The sequence below is a fragment of the Phaseolus vulgaris genome, chromosome 4 (assembly GCF_051622355.1).
Source record: "Phaseolus vulgaris cultivar YP4 chromosome 4, ASM5162235v1, whole genome shotgun sequence".
NCBI lineage: Eukaryota > Viridiplantae > Streptophyta > Magnoliopsida > Fabales > Fabaceae > Phaseolus > Phaseolus vulgaris.
This window is the reverse complement of record NC_143501.1, coordinates 24,448,069-24,469,655: the sequence shown is the minus strand read 5'-3', so window position 1 is coordinate 24,469,655 and position 21,587 is coordinate 24,448,069. Positions and strand designations below refer to the sequence as shown.

Below are 21,587 nucleotides of genomic sequence, written 5' to 3'. Positions count from 1 at the left end.
ACTAAGTCAATCCCGCGTCCTAGGCTTATCCTTCTAGAAACTAGGTCAAAATGCCTTCATATGGGCTAGGAACAAGCTAAAATGTTACCCACACCCCCTATTATACTAAAGGTACCTTATTCTAGCCTATATTTGCTATTTGGACCCCCAAAATGAGCCCATTTATTTACAACATATTTGTAATCATTTAAAAAGACCAGCAGGAAAAACTTTAGATGCTCTGGTCTATATCCCATTCTCCCTCTAGTGAGCTCTACACTTTGAGATGACTTTTCATTGTGTAAATTAGCATCCTTGGGCATCTCCTTGTTGACTTGATTTGCATCACCTTTCCACCTATCTCTCTTTCCTAAACGTCGCTCGCGGGCCCTGGCCGCCGCCCGCTGGCGATTCCATTTTCCAGGACTTCAACAGATCCTCCTCCATGGACGACGGTTGTCGAGTACGTCCTCCTCTTATTCTTCAAGTTTCTTTCATAGCATTTTTGGACAGCCTTCTGGTCGAATTTAATAACGATCACAATCCTCTCTAGTGAGGGTAGCTTCATCTTCATGTGCTTGGTTGAGGCTACCGCCCCCAACCTGTTCAGGGAGGGTCTGCCCAAGAGTAAATTGTAGGCCGAAGGTGTATTAACTACAACGTACCTTATAACAACGGTCCTTGCAGCCTTGTCATCAGAAAAGGTCGTCCTCAGATCAACGTACCATCGTATCTCTACTTGGTCCCTCGCAAAGCCTACCAAGCATCCGTCGTGTGGCCTCAACTGATCGGGAGATATCCGCAAATTGGCAAACATCGACCAAAACATCACATTTGTCGAGTTGCCCTGGTCGATGAGAACTCGATGCACTCTCCTCCCTACCATGACAACGGATATCACCACTGGGTCATTGTCATGGGAAACCACATCTCCCAAGTCAGACTTCGTGAAGCTCAAGTCGGGATCGGGCGAAGCATCCATGCTCTTCACGTCCAAGGACATCACGGCTCTTGCTTACCTTTTGCACTTGGTGGCGGTGTTACCTCCCCCCGAGAATCCTCCCAAAATAGTATTCAACTCTCTGTTGATGGGTACTTCATGCATCTGTTCTCCTGAGGTCGCCTCCCCTTGAGGCTCTTCCAGGCTAGTTTCCAAGTATTCTTTCAAGAAACCTTCTCTCAGCAACTCAGTCAACTGGTGACCCAGAGCTAGGCACCGTTCAATACTGTTCCCGAGGCCTTTGTGGAATTCACACCAAAGGTCTTTTCTTGACCCTAGATTTCTATCAGCCTTTTGGGGAAACCTTAACCTCTCTGTTACCTCGGGTATTGTTATCAGTTCCTTGTATGATGCCTGGAACCTGGGACGGGTCTCCTCCTCCCCACCCTTTGTCTTGGGTTTTCCTTTCTTGTATGGTGCATGTCTCGAGTCTACTTTCTTCCCCGTTGAGATCTCTTTGACCCTCAAAGGTTGGGAAGTCTTAACCACTTCCTTCGACTTGGACATTTTGGAATACAACTTACCATTCTTCACAACTACGACCTCCTCAATGCTAATGTGTGTGACAACTCTTCGTTAGATCTCGGAGAACGTCTCCACTAGATTTCTAATCAAGGAGTCGTTGAACGGTCCCGCTGTGATTCCATGCTCAAAGGCGGTGACCATCACATCTTCATCATGGTTCTGGAGTCTCACCGTGAGCGCCTAGAACCTGTTCAAGTATTCCTTCAATGTTTCTCGTTCTCTCTGCCTGAAAGTGAATAGGTCATACAATACCAGGGGTCTGACCTGGTTGGTGGCAAACTGCTTCAGAAATAACCTAGTGAACTGTGCAAAAGAGGTTATGTGGCCATCAGGGAGTCCACTAAACCACTATAACATTGTACCTGTGAAAGTACACATGAACATCTTGCACCGAACAACGTATGATCCTCCTAAAACGATCATCTGGGCATTAAAGGCCGTGAGATGGTTTTAAGGGTATTTTATCCCTGTGAAGATGATTTTAGGCGCAATGTAATGTGCTGGCACTAGTTCATCCATGATCGCTCGTGAAAAGGGCTCAGGGCAATCCCTCACAGGTAGATTTACCCCTCTCTCCCTTACCGGACGGGGTCGCGCCGCTGTAAATCTCGACGTAGATCTTCATTGGTTTGACGCAGCTCCTCTCGTAATCGTCCTTGCTCTTGTCTAGACTACTCGTTAGCCTCCTGAAGATTCCTTATTGTCTCCATAAGCTGTTGTAATGTGGGAGCCTCAACTACTTCTAGTCTCAACGTCCCTTGCTTGGTATTCCTCATCTTGTTGAGAAGTCTGAACACAATTGTGGATGGGATCAGATTTTATCGAGCCCCACGGTGGGCGCCAAATGTTCTTGCCGGTTGACCACCTCGCTGAGTGATCTAGATTTAACGCCTCCTTCGGAGCCTACTTCTTTTGGCAATCTCTTTCTTCTCTTCTGGCTGTGCTAGAATATGGCTTCGTTGTAACAAAGGGCGTCCTACCTGTTGATTACACTCCGACGACCAACTCAGTTAGGGCTCATCAAGAGTAACTACTTGGAAAGTGTCTTCGAAAATGTACCTTCACCTGGAGATCCATTCCCTTTTATATATCTGTCTTTGCAACACCACTTGCTCATGGGAATAAAATCCTAACTAAAAATAAAACTGAGCACATAAAATAATAACAGAAAACTCACTTGTCATGGGCATCAATTATTCAACATTCTGTTATAAGCTCGCACCCTTATCTTTTAGGGTTATTATCAGCATCTATCAAAAATATTTTATACGTAACCAACATGCAACAAACAGACATACACGATTATCTATAAGCACATACACACAACAGGTCCTACCCCTACATAGGGCAGCCACATTGTGTTCGTTTTTTTACTAACTCCTTCAATTGGATCAAACTCATAATCTCTACCCAGACCCAATAGCCGAACTAACTATTTGCCAGCCCACGTCAGAACCGAGCTATTCTCGAGATAAACTGTTGACCGAGCCCTCAACCAAAATAATTTTTGGAAACTTGTTTCTAAAAGTGATTTTGAGTTTATAATTACTAAGTCGACTTTAATTTTTTGAATTTTTTTTTCTTAATAAAACCTTGCAAACTCATAAACATATGGATAAAATAAAAAGTACCAAAAAAAAAAGACAAGTTAAAAATACATAACACGTGTTAAATAGTTAATTAAATAGATAAAAGTAAAAGGTATTAAATAAAAAAAAATTCAATATCTTAAATATTAAATATTTTCAACATATATTTTTAAGTAATTAAAACTTTTAATATATTTTAACCGAGGAATCAATCATAACTCTATTAGTAGTACATCACTTTTAATGCTGTAAATTTTTTTGAAGCAAATATTTTTTACAACTATGATTTTAAGTATAAAAGGTGCAAACGGCTTGTGTTTAAACCAGTGGTAATAAAATGATTTCCCAGGAAAAGAAATACATTAGAACAGAAATAGTTAGAATTCAGCTTTTAGAATTTATTTATTTTGTATATGCTCCTTTAATTGATATTAGACACTCAATTTGATTTTACTATGAAAACCCAAACATTTTCATCAACTTGTTTTGTCATGTTTAACTGTCTGAAACGCATTATCATAGAGTGATTGACATGTATCCAAACACACCCTAAGACACAAAATTCAATAATCTACTAAAACAAGAAAACTCCATCAACACTATTCTTTAACTATTATTAGTTCAAATAGGTCGGTGCATCTACTACGATAGACCAGTCAAAAACCTATCATCACAAATGGATCACAAAAGTAAAAAAAAAAAAAACAATCAACATAAATAAGTCACAAAATAGGTTAATTTGTGTAACATAAACATGATTCTTAATAGGTTAAAATATCCATATATTATATACAAGTATGTATAAAAGTTTTAAAAAAAACACTTGAAAAATGAGTAGAACCTCATTAAATGTTTTTGTCTTAATCAAAAGTTCTTCCTTGTGAATTACAACACATCCACACACACCGTTTACTTTCTTTATATATTTATTTAGTTGGTAATTTTTGACATTAATCATACCCTATTTGACACATAGCACAGAAAGCCACGTGCCTGGACACGTTGAGGCAGATAAAGAATTAAGATAAAAAATAGAGAAAGATGCCTCCTCTTCCCACTATATATACATGTTGTCATAGTATAATACCAATCAACAATTTCTTCAACACAAAGGTTTAGAAAGAAAGAGCAAGTGTCAATTTCATGCTTAGCTTCAACAATATAAGCACCATATTACATCATCGTTTGAAAGCTTCACTTCACACAGCTGAAGAAATATTTGGATATTAGTATATATTTACACGTTTTTTTTAATATTATTCAACCTTGAGAGGTATGTTTTTCTCCCTCTTTTTGTCTTTCCTTATTTTCATTGTTCATTTAATTGTATGATATTAGGATATATTAGGAGGTAAATTATGTTACGAGGTAATTTTAAGCTTAATTTATCTTGCTTGTTTGTAGTAAGGTAAGGATTATTTTTTACGGTAAATTATTTATTATTCTTATCTTTACATATAGAATCTTCAATCCATCTTAAGTCTAAGGGTATATATAGTTTATATATATCTTAAGTATAAGGGTATATATAGTTCATATTAGATTATATATTTATGATGTTTCAATAATCATCTAATAACGGATATTACTATAATAGTGGATGTTATCATAAATTTACTTGTATTTATTCACATAAATTTTGATCATATTAAAAAAATGAATCTAAATTTTGTTATTATATTAAAAAATAAGTTTAAACTTAAAGATATAAATTAAAGATATATTCAAGTGTTGGTAAGTTGCTATAAATAATAGGGTTAGTACTTAGAAAATAACTAAAATAAGGTTGTTTTGTTTGGATAAATTTCTTAATAATTATAAGGCGAGAGGAAGAAAATACGATTGTTTTAACTTGCTTTCTTAAATGGTTTTTAAATGGAATTTTTTTTAATAGAAATGTATAAATTGATTTTTATTAATAGAGAAATTTGATTTATTTAATGTTAACATATTTTAAAAAATTTAATAAAAAGGAGTAGAAAATATACTCTCTTAAACATTTAATTACATCAATCGAAATTTAAATATTTTTTGTGAAGTTTCCTTTTGTTTAGGGGAAATTGAGAAATACAAAATACTAGAAAAGGGGAATTCCTTAAAAGAAAAAGAAAGAGAGAATGTGTTTTGATCATAATTACAAAAGAAAGAGAGAATCTGTTTTCATCATAATTATTATGGATGAACTAAAACTATAGACGAAAATTATTAAATAAAAATTAATTTAAAAAAGTAATTAATTATTATATTAATTAAACTAAATATTATTTTATAAATTAAAAAAAGTATTAGTATTTAAAATAATTTTATTATTAATAAAAATGTATAAAATAATTTTTAAATTGATATTTAATTAGTTATTCAGATTTTAGTTATTAATTTAGATTTAAAAATTAATTTAAATTTTTTTATTAATTTATAAAAAGTATGATAAATTTTTTAGTTTTAAAATAATATTTAGTTTATTAATAACTAATTATTTTTAAATTTTAAAATTATATTTTATTTTAAAGATTTTTAGTAGTGTTTATCAACACTCTATGTATTTTATTGGAAAAATTCTGATTATGTTGAGGAACTTAGAAATTTATTATTTGAGAGTTTTAGTTTTAAACTTTAATCACTATTCTAAAAAAAATATGTATTGTATGTTGCTGGTTTAAAAGAACTCTTAGTTTTTGTACACCAATATGCTTAAGAAATTAAAATACTTTTTGACACCAAAAAAATAAATTAAAATACATTTAAACCTAATTACGTGAATAAATGGCGTGTGTGTACTACCAATCCTATTTTTTACTTTTAGTTTGGTGGGTAAAAGTACAAAGTAGAAATTAAGTTTTTTCATTGTGAGATGTACTTCTACAATGGTTATTAATGCATTTGTAATGTAACTTTAATAAATAAATAAATTGACCTAAAATTGTAATTAAGATCCAATATAGAATCTTACTAAATTGGTTAAAGAACGATGCTAATTTTTTTTCAAAATCATAAAAAAATAATAACTTTTTTCTTTTAATTCATTATAATATCATGGATATATCACATCACTGGTGGAGCAATTGAAAAAATCAACTTTCCCATCAAGAGTCTTTGTTGGGTATATTATTATTATTATTAAATAATCATTTTTTTTGTCTATATAATATTATATTAATTAGGTACACCATAACAAATAAAATTTTCCTTCACACCAAACGAGGACCATATCTTGAATGGTCCATCGTATGTATCTACATGTTAGATCTTTATCAACTTTAAGGTCCATATCCTAAGAAAGATGTCTTTTATATGTCATACCATATTAACTATGCTATCAAATTAAGAAATGGAAATCTTGGAACAAAATCTCACCCACATGTACATGAAATTTCTGGGTAGACTTTTTCAACACTTTTTGAAATATGTCTTTTGGGAAAAAATATAATGAATTGATTCTTTTTCCAAACTTTTGATGATGAAAAAGAAGATGCCTATGGCAGTTGGGAAATTGGAAAATTCCATGGATGTGACAAACAATTAATGGAAACACACTTAACATTGTTCCCTATTCATTACATTCCAATCAGAAACATTCTGTGAACCATCATCTATATGATCATGCATGCTTCTGAGTTGTTGGCTTGCTACAAACCCTCCATTAAGTGGCCCCATGCTGCATGTGCTGTGAAACTAGAAACACATTATAATGCTCTTCTTTTAAATGGTAGATGGTGGAATTCGTATCATACCCATTAAAAAGGTATTAGAATATGTACTAATGGTGTGTGAATAGATATTTTTGTTTGTTAAATAAGTGATCAGGGTTTCAAAATTAGGGTTCTAACTCCTGTATGGAAAAAAACATCTACCCGGAAACATCTCTTGAGATAGATATTACACATATAAATTCATAATATATATATATAAGTAATATCTTAAATTTTTTTAATATTTAAAATAGTTGATATTACTAATAAATAATTTTTAAATTTATAACAAAATTAATATAAATTTATAAATTATTTATTAATAATAAAAGTTATTTTAAATATTAATAATTTTTTTCTTTAAAATAATATTTAATTTAGGGTTTAAAAATGACATAAATGTCTATCGGTTAGATAGTAATAATATTTTACTTTAGAAATTAAAATGAATATTCTGGCCCTCTTTCATCATCTATTATGAGGTGATTATATTTTTTTTATTTGTTGGTAGAGGGATATTATTATTAAACTGAAAAATATATATAATAAAAAGAAGAAGAAAGAAAGATCATATGCTGAAGCAATATGCAAACATGAATGGTGAAATGGTTTTTATAGTTGAATTTTAATTTATATGATAGCATAATAAAGTTAAATTTGATCATATATATCCATGTAATTTTAGAGCCATTTAATTTTAATTATAGGTAGCTTATTTAGGAGTATTAAAACATTATGAATAGTAAATGAAGTATAGATAAGGATTTAATTGCATATTTATACAAAATAGTCACCCTAATAAATTAATAATCAAATGTTGCTTTTCACCCAATTAAATTTTAATTCAAATAGATTACTTTTTTCAACCATTATTCTTTAATGATTAGTGTGTTTTATTTTTATTTCTTTACAAATGATCTGAATCAAAACTCAAATGCATAATAATCGTGCCCCATATATGTTTTGAATTTACATAATATTACCAACACATTTTTTAAATTAAATCTCTGTTTTTGTATATACGTGTTTTATTTCATTCATGCGCAGTTTTGTTATTTTTTTTCACATATTCTAACTATCTATGCCAAAAGGCATAGAGAGCTTTCATTTCATGATTTATGAGCCTATGAAACTAAATTTGTTTAGCTTTGTTAAACAAAATTGCTTTTGTGGCAATGATTGTGAAGAACAAACATTCACATAATCACATGCATGCATCTCTGTTGGTGGTTTAATTCAGTGCCACCTTTTGAGATTTAATCATGCATAGATTGAATATATCATATGTTTTGTCGGCAATTATATGATATTTGTCAAAAATATTAGATATGAAGAACTAATGAATGAGATACTAAAGACAGATTTAATCATGATGATAATAAATTTCATCAAACTTTTCATGTTATATTTTAATGATCAAATATTTTTTTAATTGCAAATATCATTATTGTGTTATGGGCTAGTTGAGAAAAAATTGGATTGTAAAATGATGATCCTAATATCATAAAGTCATATATTTTGATCAATCTAAAATGTAAAAGTTTGCCAATATTGCAACTTGATTAATAAATTAACCTTAAAAATTGTTTATTCAAATTTAAAAATAAATTATTTAATTATTCAACTAGAATATCCATACACCCACTATATAGTTTCATTCATTAATAAATCATTATAATAAGTTTTTAATTTATACTATAAAGATTAGTTTTGATGATTTATTACCAATGCGAAATTGTTATCATTTAAATGTATAATCATTGTAGCTAACAATTTTGTTAAATATTTTTATATAAATTTGCAATAAACATTTTTAGTCTACATGTCACTATAAAATGAAAATAAAATGGAATAAAAATAAAAGAGAAATAATTATCAGTTAATGTAAAATGGAAAAGAAATATTTAATATAATAAAAAAATAATGATTTTATACCACTTCTCCTTTGCATACTTGTGTCTAACCAATTAGATTCTAAAAGCAATTTAGTAATGCATTGTTTGTTCTTTCTTCTCCCTTGAGCCTATTCATTATATTACTAATTTGCCTTTTGTTGAAGCTGATTTTGTGCTTATTACTTTTGAAAAGATGATAGTTTTATATATATACTTTAAAATGGGAACCAATAGTAGTGAGCCTAGGTGCTACTTGCACACATAGTGTAATTCTCACATTTTTTTTAATGTAATTGTTTTGTTTTAGTACTAGAATGATGCTGAAAGTATGGGTTTAACACTGTCCAGATCCCCATTATTTGTTTTGTTCTTATATTGTAATAACCTTTGTTAATGTTAGTGGTGTTTTGATGCATCTATGCAAACACAGAACTTAATTAGAACTCGTAAAAAGGACAAATATTAGAGACTATATTTTAGCAGAGTTTAAAACAATACTAATTTGTTGCTTCTCTTCTACACACACACGTCACTTATATGTCATCACAAAATGTAAATAAATGAAAAATAAACATATAATGAATAAATAAAGTTAAGCTTTGAGGGTGCCTTTTTCTTCCCTCTATTTGGATTAAAAAAAACATATTGGTTGAGAGTGTTTACCACCACAAGTTTACTAATTTAGAAATAACCTATTTTCAATCCTTATAATGGACTAAAAATATTACAAAATAGCCATAAAAAAATAACTATTTTCAAATAAAAAAGCTACAAATTATTTTTAAATTTGAGGAAAACAAGATATTTAAATTTACTATTCTTATATACATTTTTTTCCTCTGACTCAATTTTGTATCTAAACATTATTTCCTAGAAATACTATGGTGGTTTATGTTAGACTTTTCGATTGCTACAAGTGCAAATATAAAAATGATAGGTAAAAAAATAATCTTTGAATGTAATTGCATAACAGGTTAAATAAAGTGATTAATGTGCTGATGTGCTGAACTTGGATCCAATCATTTTGAACATTAGTTGTTTACACTTTACTTTCTTTCTCTCTATTCTGATTAATTTAGGACTAAGTATTGAGACATGACACTGATGTAAAATGAATAAATAAACATAACAGTATAAAAAGATAAAAGAATTTTGTTGTTGTAGAAGTATAATGTCCAATGATGAATATTGATTAATGTAACCGTCCATGGTGACTTCGGATTATTATGGACCAGTAGTTGCCGTCTTATAAAACCATGTCAAATGTTGTTGATTCCCATGTTTTTGCTAAAAATTATTTTTAAACTCCATAGCCCTTTTGTTTATTTATTTGATGGAAGTTGTAAATTGTAATCTTTCTCCTACAAACCCCGAAAAATTCTCTGATTAACCCAACTAAATTGTAGAATCAAGGCCCCATAATCTTTCAGCAAAAAAGGAGCACTTTTTTTTCAGCTCCAACTGCATTTCCTTTGTTACATAACTGTGTATGATGTGTATAGGCACAACTCAACAATCTTCTCTCTTACCCATCTTCATTTTTCTTATTCTGGTTAATTATATTCCGGTACCCATTTTCAACAGTGATGAAGCATCATCATAGGTCACCACACCACCAACAGGTACGGTTTTTCCCCCCTTTCTCTCGCTCTCTCCCTTGTGATGATTTCTTTGTTTTGTGTGTGTGGTGGTTGTGGTTGTTGGTGTTGTTGGGTTTTCTTGATTTTGGGAAACTGAGGCAAATTGCAGAGGACTTGGGCTGAAATATGTTGTTTCGGTTGGTCCTGCATACAGCTCTTCTGGGCAAAGGTAGTCATGCGTAAGTGGCTTAACATGGGGAGTTATGAGTCTGATTACAGTGCTGACCCTGATGACGATGAAGATGATTCTGAAAGTGGTTCAGACAACGAAGGTGAGTTTCTGAAACATTGATTTTGTTGCCATTTTGAGTGTGTGTGTTTTTCTGGATGTTGGGGTGGTGGTTATTGTGGATTTTGTTGATTTAATTAGAATCAAGAAAGTTGAACATTGCGATCAATGGGGTTGGTGTGTTCATTGTCGAATAATCTAGAAAAATGTCTGAATTGAGGTTTTTTTCTGGGTGTTGTTGGCAGTGTTTGATGATTTTATTGTCTTTTGATCGTTGAAGTCTCACTTTGAGTTTGGTGTGTCATGTAGAGTGGGGAAGAAGTCTGAATTTTGTGTTGTTTCAGAGTGTTAGCGGTCGTGTTTGATGATCTCTCTCTCTCTGTCTTTTGGCTGTTGAAGTCTCACTTTGAGTTTGGTGTATTATGTAGAGTGGGGAAGACAGTCGCGGTTTGCAGACAACAGAGGTGATGAAGATGAAACTCCTGCTGAATCTACAGGTGATTTTGTGTGTGTACAAGAAGCTCTTATATATCCTTTGTGAATTGCAAATATTTTTTTTTCCAACACTCTTTTGGCTGATAAAATTATCCTTGTTGTGAAGACTTTCTTCCTCCTTTTGCTAAAGCTACGTTTCACTAAAAATTTGTAGCATGCCATAGTAATCAGTAGCTCCTTCAACATCCAGTTGTAATTTCTAATTTTAGTAGTTTCTGATTTTTCACCTCTTCCGTGAATGTTCAGTATATTGCATTTCTTTATTGCCCATTGCATTAGTCTAATTTTTTTCTATTATATTGCAGAATTTCTTCCAAAGTTAAGGAGGCAAAAGTCATCAACTTTTAGATCTCAGTATATAAACAAAAAGGAGTTGAAGTGAGAAACTATTCTCATGTTTATTTGGCAAGCAAAAATGCACAATAGGTGCAATTGTTTGAAAGTGTAAAAAACACAATTTATTTGGTGTTATTGGTGAAGCCACTTATATCTGAATTCTGGTGTATATTTACATCCTAGGATATGTGTTGGAACATGGAATGTTGGAGGAAAACTTCCACCTGATGACCTTGATATTGATGATTGGCTTGGTGTCAATGAACCAGCTGACATCTATGTACTTGGGTAAGTTCTTCACCGATTGTTACTGAAAATACTTCTTGAAGTACATAATGATGGGTGTCACGTCAAATACTGTTACTTATTCCGTGTTAAGCTGGTCTGGGTATATTTTCTAAGGAATTTTTGGTGAGTCTTAAACATAAGTTTCTCTTTTCTCCAATTCCAATATTGTGTGTACTCCTGAGTATATCTTATGCCATTTTGTAATAACTTTTAGAATACTTTCTACTTAATTGCTTCTATTTGTTTTTCTAAAATAAATCTTCACACTTGCAGTCTTCAAGAGATTGTACCCTTAAACCCTGGTAATGTTTTTGGTGCTGAAGATACTCGTCCTGTTACAAAATGGGAGAATATTATTCGAGAAACACTGAATAGAGTTCGACCTGAAATACCAAAGATAAAGTCCTTTAGTGACCCTCCCTCTCCATCAAAGTTTAAGCCATCAGATGATGTTCCTGATATAGAAGAAGAAATATTACTTGAAAGTGATAGTGACATTGGTGAGGAAGTGCATCCTTTGGATGAAGACAACAATTTTTATGATGAAGGTGCCGATGGAACAATCATGGGTGAAAGTGAGAGTACAAATTTATTAGCTTCTGCTGCTACTGATATTGTAAACTCCAGTTTGCCAGTTAAAACTGATTTACAGAGACAGTTTTCTTTTCCAAAGATGTTTGATAGGCATCAGGGTTTGTCGGAAAACATGGACACATCATTTTCCCAACAGGCCACTAAACTAAGCCGAATGCTTAGTGGGTCTGAAAGGATTGGTTTGAGCTGGCCAGAGCCTCCACTGCATCTGCTATCTCAGAGAGTTTTGGATAGACCAACTTCTTTTAAATCATTGAAATCCTTTAAATCATCTAAGTCGTTCAAAACATATAACTCTTTCAAGTCAATTATGGATGAAATTCCAGGGACAGTATTGTTTCCTGAAATTGACCTTGAAGCTTTGATAAAGCGAAAAAGAAGATCTTCATATGTAAGGATTGTTAGCAAGCAAATGGTTGGGATATTCATCACTGTATGGGTTCGTCGGAGCTTGCGTAAACATATTCAAAATTTAAAGGTTTCAACTGTTGGTGTTGGTCTTATGGGCTACATTGGTAACAAGGTCTATACCCTTTCTTCAATATTTTTTGTCCACCGCTTGAAATTGGATATTTTTTAGTCCTTATAGTTTCATATTATCATATGATAATTCGGCTTTATTTTTCGCTTTTCGTGTATTATACATTTTCTTGTATTATCCTAATGATATTAAGTTCTTATATTTGCTTGCTATCTATCAAGGACTGAAATACTCTATTCTGTTTCATAGTTCCACATAAGATCAAACTTTGTGCATGTTATTTTATCCTGTTCCTTCTCCCTTTCTGTCCTTTTGCTTGCTGATCGTGTTATCATGTTTCTGTTTCTCTTATTCTGTATGATTTTTATCTCACAAGTTATTACAAATCTGGCCCATCTTCGTGTCTTTTTTAGTCATGATATACACAAAGTCAATCTCCTATTTATCTTTGAATTAATCAATATGTTGATTAAAGTTCTAGAAAAGGAGGAAATAGCCCCTTCAAAACCTCTATAGCTTCATAACTTTGAACAATATTATGCAGTGATTGTTCTATTGGTGATATTTAATGTTATGTAGAGTGACCATCTGATTAATTTGCATCAGATTATAATTTTTTTCCAATTTTCCAGGGATCAATATCTATCAGTATGTCCATACATCAGACGCTTTTTTGTTTCATATGTACCCACCTTACATCAGGTGAAAAAGAAGGAGATGAACTTAAAAGGAATGCTGATGTTCATGAAATACTTCGTAGGACCCAATTCCACTCACTTTCTTATATAGGGCTTCCCAAAAGAATCCTTGCTCATGAGTGAGTGCAATCTTTGACAAAACTAATTGTTATTTACTTTGTTGTTAGAGCTGTTGTACATTTTTCCACCTTGTATGTTTTACTTGTGCAAGGAAAATATTAACGAATCATCTGGTTGTGGTCTGTCGTATCAAAATAATGGGTGCATTAACTTCATCTAGGCTTCCTGTACATATAACCTATATTTATAATATAATTGATAGTTTGAACATGAACAAATCTGCTAAATTATGCACTTGAACACATACAGACCTTTCACACTTCCGCCACCCACATGTATTCTGTACTATGTATATTTTGGTTTGTATTTCAAATGTATAGGTTATAAATATCAGGAAGGAAAGATGTGTATAAAGAAATGAAGAAGAAAATTATAAGAGTTATCTTACAGCTAGAGGGCATTTGCGATTTTGTCTAATTTTACACATGTGGGACTAATTAGTTGACTTCTTCTTTGGTTAAATTTTTCAATTTGGAACCCCAAACCATGGTTTGAGATTTTCCTACTGGAAAACTGGACACACTAAGTTGCAGTCAAGCATTTTGTGTGTTTAACATGTCTGGAAAGAATTGAAAGCCCTTTTGTAAAGGTTGTTTAACCATGATAAGGCCTTGAGTATTATGGGGTTCCCATGTTCCATATTGAGTAGTATGAGATGCATGATGGAGTACTTAAGTGACTGCGTTGTCCCCCCTTGACAACTAGCTTTTAATGGAGGGTTCTCCATGTTTGGGTGCTTATTATTATTAGACCACTCATGTTCTATTCACTTGGTTAAAGCATTTTTAGCTTCTGTTTCTGTTAAGTCACGGTAGTAATTTTTTCTTTAAATGTTGTGGTTTATAATTGCTTAATAAATTCAATTTATCTGCAGAAGGATAATTTGGTTGGGTGATCTGAATTATCGTATCAACTTATCAAATGTGGAAACAAAAGCTCTTATTTCGAAAAAGCAGTGGTCAAAATTGGTAGAGAAAGACCAGGTATTATAGCAACTCCTACATTTTGTATTTTGTGGGCAAGAACATTTTTTGGAGTCCAATTAATTAAGGTCAAATGTCATGATCTCCAACCTGATTGGGTTTAAGCCAACTTAAAGAGGGTTTCTTTTGTCAAATTATCTAACTGTTTAATAAAGTAAATTGATATCATATTATCACAGCTCATGCGAGAACTCAAGAACGGTGTGTTTGGAGGATGGTCAGAAGGCATATTAAACTTTCCACCAACTTACAAGTATGAGGTTAATTCAGATAAATACTATGGAGAGGATCCCAAGGTTGGAAAGCGCTCACCGGCATGGTATGCATTTATTGAGATTCAGCTTCCATGTTTGCTAATCTTGTGGCTTTACAATTATTTATCTATTAAAAAAACCATTGTTTTCAAATTTCTTAGGAATATATAATAATAGTAGTAATAATAATCATTTTGTGTCATGTTTATTCTTGATTGTACCATATCTGCTTTGCAAATGCACATAAAAATAAAAAAAATGAGGTGTTTTAGATCAGTTATGTGGTGTAAGAAACAAGTCAAATGACTCGAGTTTTCCTTGTAAGAGACAGGACCTCAAACTTGTCAACTCCCAAGGTTCTTTGATCAATTTTTTTTACACTAATTTTTTTTTACCTTTTTAGTACTTATTCGCATCAATCAAACAGCATTCAAAGCGGTTATGTTGAGCATTAACTACCAAACAATAAAGAGAACAAAGTTTTTGTTGTGACTCAGCTACTTGTACTGTTTTGTTCTACATGTGTTGTCCCTTAATATTCGTCAAAGACACCCTAAGATTCATTTTATTCTTAAGATGCAATAGTGATATTATAAGATCTTTCTTAGATATTCTAACACTTTGTAACATAATTGTTTCTCAAGTGTTCCCTACCATAATTTTGATCTTTTGTTCCATGAATGCTTTCGTTCCCATTCTTTTCTTTTTTCTTTTCCCTATAATTGGAAGGATCATTTGGACTGGATTATTAGTTGTGTACGAGACCTCTGAAATTTATACAAGGGAATTTATGCCAAATATCTAGTGAGTTCAGAATATAGAATTCTGAATGGTGTCTCATTGGAAGTACTTCTGAACTTAATTGATGTAGGAGATCCTCACGGTATAGATGAGTGTTTTGTGTAAGTACCTAGCATCACCATAGCAATGTTTTAAAATAATGATAATTGTTCATGCTTGGGCCGGGAAGGTGTCGTTCTCCTGTTGTGGTCTCGGTCTTTGGTTGGGAATATTGGACAGGTACCTGCAAAAGGTCCTCAAGTTAGTTTTTCGGTATTGGGTGGTTTTATGTAATTAATGCTCAATAAATACGTACCTTGTCATAGTGTGGGTCAACCTAGTTATAGGGTCAATAAATGCGTACCTTGTCATGGTGTGGGTCAACCTATACAGGGACGAATTGGGCCTTCTTGTTCCTGGGCACAGTTTTTCCCGGTTAATCCTCTGACAACTTGCAAAATTTTGCCTCTAATCCTCCTCTTTATCCTATGTTTAATTGAGGTTTAACTGTGGCCGAGGGGGGTCTCAGCCTAGGATGGTACAATAATGATCCCTCTAGTTCTATCCATTTTTTATGCAGTGAAAATATTCTAGCTTGATCATTACACATATGGCCTTATACTTATGTATCAGGCACCAAATGATTAGAGATTTTTGTTATTTGATCGTTGCCAAGGTTGTTTTTTGGAAGAGTGTATTGTTAGGTTACACATAGAGGAGGAGTTAGTTAGAATTAGAATAGTCATTAGTTAGTTATTTGTTTTGCTAGTTAGATATAAATAAGAAAGAAGGAGAGGGGGAGGGGAGTGTGTAATATTTTTGTAGATTGAGCTTTAGCTCTTTGTGAGGGGGAAACCCTTGAAGGAGAGAGTGCTCTCCTGTTTCTTGTTCTTTTCTTTCTATTCAATAAAAACCTTTCTTTTCTTCTCTTTATAATTCTTGGTTCCTAACAAATTGGTCTGACCTGCCGGATCTGAAAAACTGAAAGGGAGGAAGACAAGATGGAACAAATAATGGCGGCAGTAGAGAAGTTCATCAGCGAACAGGGAAGATGGAATTCGGAAATGAGAGCGGAAATTGTGGGGTTGAAGGAAAGCATGCTGGACTTGAAAGAAATGATGCGGGACATCAAGAAAGGGGACATAATGTCTGAGGGGGAGAGAAATATGTTAGAACAGACACCAATCTTCTGGACTTGAAAGAAATTAAAGAATTGCTGTGGGACATCAAGAAAAGGGACAGAATGTCAGAGGGAGGAGAGAAATTTGTTAATGATGAAGAGAAGAAGACCCAAGATGTGGGAGAATGTTCAGATATGAAGAATCACACCCTCTGCAGCGAAGAAAAAACCAACAATGAAGTGAGATTTGCAAGAGAAACTGAAATGATAAGGGCAAAAGGGGATGCTTCAATAAAGAAAGTGAAGATTATGTGTTGTAATGATCTTTTTCTTGATAGGCCAATTATAGAGCTAACTAGTAAGAAAGTTGAAGGTGGAGATGCCGCATCTTCCCAAATTCAGATTTACTTCATATGCATAAGAAATCATTGTGGGATCAAGATTTGATAATGAAGGTGGCTAGAACATCAATGACATCAGAATCTTGGAATTTCAGGAATTTCAACTTACTGGGTGCAGAGACTTTTATACAAAACCCCCTCTCATTCCCACCACCACCTAAGCTTCCAGACCTGAATTTGCATGCAGTAGCCAATGGGTTCTCTCCCTATGATAGACAATATCACAATACTTTCAGGAAGCGTAGAGATTGTGGTGTTGAAGATGAGCCACGGAGACAAGGTTCCACTGTTTCAACCTTGAGGACAAGGTTGTTTTTTTGGAAGAGTGTACTGTTAGGTTACACATAGAGGAGGAGTTAGTTAGAATTAGAATAGTCATTAGTTAGTTATTTGTTTTGCTAGTTAGATATAAATAAGAAGGAGAGGGGAAGGGGGAGTGTGTAATATTTTTGTAGATTGAGCTTTAGCTCTTTGTGAAGGGAAACCCTTGAAGAAGGGAGTGATCTCCTATTTCTTGTTCTTTTCTTTCTATTCAATAAAAACCTTTCTTTTCTTCTCTTTATAATTCTTGGTTCCTAACAGAATGGTTGTTTACTTTGTTTGACTTGCAATTCTATTCAGTTTTTAGTTTCAGCATGAACTACTATTTTACTATAATTGTGCCAATCACAAGTTTAAACAAATATCTGCACAGCGACTTGGATTATGCATGGGTCTTACTAAATCTCATATACTATTTATGATGTGGGGTCAAATGTTTTGACTTCATTATGTCCTTACACCTAATTTCATTGTTTATGAACAAGTCGTATCTGATACACGTCTTTCCAATGATGAATTTTGCTTCTTTGTAATCACCTTTCAGGTGTGATCGTATTCTTTCATATGGCAAAGGGATGAAGTTGTTGACTTACAGAAGGGCAGAGCTCAAACTGTCCGATCACAGACCTGTGACAGCCACATATATGGTTGAGGTTGAGGCATTCTCTCCTAGGAAACTACAGCGAGCTCTAACTTTTACTGATGCAGAGATACAAAATGAACAAGTCATAACAAATTTGAGTAATTGGAACTTAGCTGCTTAACTGGACAGGTGAATTGCTTTTTGTGTCATGAATTTTCAAATGAATAATTTGCATCGAATTCAACCCCCTCACTCTTGATGAGAATCATAACCCTTGCAAAAATAACTTCAGTTAGGTATAGTGAACTAAGTTGAGAATCATAACCCTTGTAAAAATCAACTTTAGTTAGACTATACCTTGGGCAATGTAACATGGATCTAAAGTGCAGATATAGTATCTTAAAGACTAGCGTTGTTCCCAAACCAAATAATTCTACCAGTCTAAGAATCCTATTTTGAAACGGGTTTATCATTCACTCTGCAGAAAAACAAATTGAAACAAAGCAAAGAAAAAGATGCCCTTCTCACTCTTCCTTTCTTTTTATAATTGTTGGAAAGTTCTACATCAGTTGTTTCAATTCTCAGGATGTTGTTTATATCTTTATTGAGTAACTTCACTTCATGCCAATTGATTTTGAGATGAAATCTGAAAATAATGGTTAACTCTTGTTTGTGGAAGCATGCATGACCATTCTTTGAGCCATGTGCCCATATATGGTAGGGGTTTGTAGAGTATGTATAGTCGTAGTACATTACCAATCATAAGTGTTGGAGATCCCACATCCAATAGAGATTGAGACAATTCATTAGTGGGTGCATCACCTCATAAGCCGGTTTTACGAGGTTGAGTTAGGCTTAAAGTTCACTTTTTAATATGGTATCAGAGCCATTTTCGAGTCTATCATAGCGAGTTTTTGTTGGGTTTATCAGGCTACCCATTATCGGACCACTCATCATATGTTATCCCACGCACGAGCTGTCACTCTCGACGTGAGGAGTGTGTTGGAGATCTCACATCCACTAGAGATTGAGACAATTCATTATATATAAGTGGGTGCAAACCTCACCTCATAAGTCGGTTTTATGAGGTTGAGTTAGGCTTAAAGTCCACTTCTTAATAATAAGCATGATGTTTCTTTACTGTTGCAGAATGCTAACATCCTTGCACAGCCATGTGTAAATTATGCATGACTGTACATCTTTCCCAAAGTGGGTTACTGGTTTGAGCATGGCCGTACATAATAATGCATAACTGGTCTTGGAAGTAGAAACCCATGTTTTTCTTGTTGCTTTTTCTCTTTTGAGCTCATGTTCATCCAGCAGAACAACAATGACAATAATTAGGTGGATTTTACCACTTAAGATGTTAGAAAGTGTCTAAACAATTCATTAATATTTGATCCTGTCGCCAACTCAAGCGTGGAGGAATTGCTTTGTCGCTTCCTTACCCCGCCTATGCAACTGTGCTATTCGCAAGAATGCTCTTAGAACCTTCTCCGGGAACTTCAAACGCAACCTGCAAAACACACAGACGGCGCCTCTAGCGGCCGTTTGCACTCCGACGCTCAAGTTAGGTCACAGAACCACCAACAAAAAATGTCCCTGAATCTCTCTCTGATTCTCTTTTTTCTCTCTCTCTGTGTCTGTGCCTAACAGAATTCTGTTACGCTATCCTCTGCGTGTGTCAAAATTCTGTTACGCTATTGTGCGAAAACGTACCAAAATGAGTAAAAACGTGGGTGTGTACCTTTCACGACGCGGAGTGCACTTTTATCTTGGCCGCGCCTCTCTCAGATGGTGACACGTGGAGGCATGCAACTCACATCTAACCGTACACGTGCCACTACCTGAAGGGCTCTAGCGCATCTCTTTGTGCGCCTAAGTTATTCCCTTGCGGAGTAACTTAGCGCGTTTCTTCCATCTGGGTGAATCGCACACTCCCAGGAGAACGCCAGGTGTGGCTGGACTAGGCACACTCACCAAGCATTGCTCTCTGCATAAACGATTTCCCCTTCACGATGTCATTAACGTAATGGGTTAAGAGAGTCACCAGTCACTGACCGGTTTACTAACTCCCTCAGGCCACTCTCGTGCACGATTCTACCGGCGAGCAGCTCCTCTTTCTCTGAGATATGATCATGCGAGGTCCATGCGTAACGCTCTCGCTGGGAATCTCAGTCCCAGTTTAACTGCGTGTAACACAAAACCCCGATGACCATGCACCCGATGACTGATCGGTGCTCTATTGCTTCTTGCGTTCTCCCCCCAGGTGTTTATCTTGGAACTGATCTGTCGGTGGTCACTCGGTTACTGACCACCGATCACCGTTCTGGGTGATCTCCTCCCTGATTTCTCTGCCACCTGATCCACGTGTCACCCTGCGAGTGGTCCACGTGGTTATCTGCTGCTGACGTCATCGACTACCGATGACCGACCGGATCAATATTCATCAAGAAAAATGAGATAAATGAAGCCTATAATTACTCTTGGCTACCAATTTCTCAAAGTCTTGTCATTTAACATTTTTTTTGTTCCCTGGATTCATTTGTTTATTGCACTTTAATATTGGTTGGAGTACAATCCTAAAAAAATTTACTAATTAAACCTGGTGTAAGCTTGGTTATAAAATTACTAGAAATTGAGTTCCAATCATTCAAAGGCTTTGATTTTGTTTCCTCCTGTCAACATATTTCTGCAACAGGTCTATGAACAATGTTAATTAACAAGGACAATCTTAAACAAAACATTACATGGGTCCAAGAATCATTCCAAAATTTTCAAAAGGGTCCACAAATTTTGTCAATACCTCATTTCATATATATTTTGACTACTATGACTTTTATAACCAACTCAGTTTCTATATTGGGATTGCATCAGCTATTACTTGTCTTGATCTCAATATTATTCTTGAACTTCTCTGAAAACATGCTCGTGATATAGATGTAAAAATCCTGTTCTTCCTTCTGTTGCAGGGATATTTCACGAGTTGTAAAGGAGAATAACTTGCAGAATTTCAGGGAGAATCTGTTATAGCTGCTGCAACTTCTAACTCTCACATTGCCACTACTAGATATTAGATTCATTCATTTTTTGTTTCTTTTCAATCTTTTTTTATGGAAATGTTTGTAAATTTATTTTATCTTTTAGGAATCTTACCAATAAAATTTAGAGCTAGTCGTTTGATTAAGAATATCCTGTATATGTACATTATGTGTTTGAGGTGTGCATTGTATGTATATGATCTCTAAGTGGAAGAGGAAATGTTCATATATCTATACTTATATATAAAAGGAATTTATCATTATAACAGCTTTTTGGTGCACACAAATTTTGTCTGATTTTATTGTTATTTAATATATCTTATTTTATTAGTATAATGGAGTATTTTTTCATTTTATATGAATGACTTAAAAAATAAAAATTATTTTTAATTTAATAATTAATGTACAGTTTTTATATGTAAACTGACTCTCCTACTCTTTACTTAATTCCTTATTTTAAGGTTAACTTTCATTTTCAATCACTCTCTTCACTCTAAAATCATTATTCTTTTCTATCTACCATAAGTCAATCCTAACTTTAACGTG

The 21,587-nt window shown here is 33.8% G+C and overlaps 1 protein-coding gene across 7 annotated transcripts; it reads left to right on the top strand.

The window, feature by feature from the left end:
* The first annotated feature begins 4,181 nt into the window (after positions 1-4,181).
* Positions 4,182-21,307, top strand: LOC137837472 (type IV inositol polyphosphate 5-phosphatase 3). 7 transcript variants are annotated; one of them, XM_068646459.2, is made up of 12 exons: positions 4,182-4,366; positions 10,262-10,299; positions 10,472-10,589; positions 10,975-11,043; positions 11,347-11,419; positions 11,561-11,665; positions 11,939-12,782; positions 13,373-13,557; positions 14,433-14,541; positions 14,721-14,860; positions 17,962-18,189; positions 20,973-21,307. In XM_068646459.2, exons 2-11 carry the CDS (start codon positions 10,264-10,266, stop codon positions 18,179-18,181), a joined length of 1,899 nt encoding a protein of 632 aa, XP_068502560.1. In that variant the 5' UTR covers positions 4,182-4,366; positions 10,262-10,263; the 3' UTR covers positions 18,182-18,189; positions 20,973-21,307. The 7 variants fall into 7 exon arrangements, with proteins under 7 accessions (XP_068502560.1, XP_068502557.1, XP_090157705.1 ...); XM_068646456.2 differs by having other exon boundaries at positions 10,427-10,589; XM_090301579.1 differs by lacking the exons at positions 17,962-18,189; positions 20,973-21,307 and adding an exon at positions 16,564-17,656 and having other exon boundaries at positions 4,183-4,366.
* The last annotated feature ends 280 nt before the right edge of the window (positions 21,308-21,587 follow it).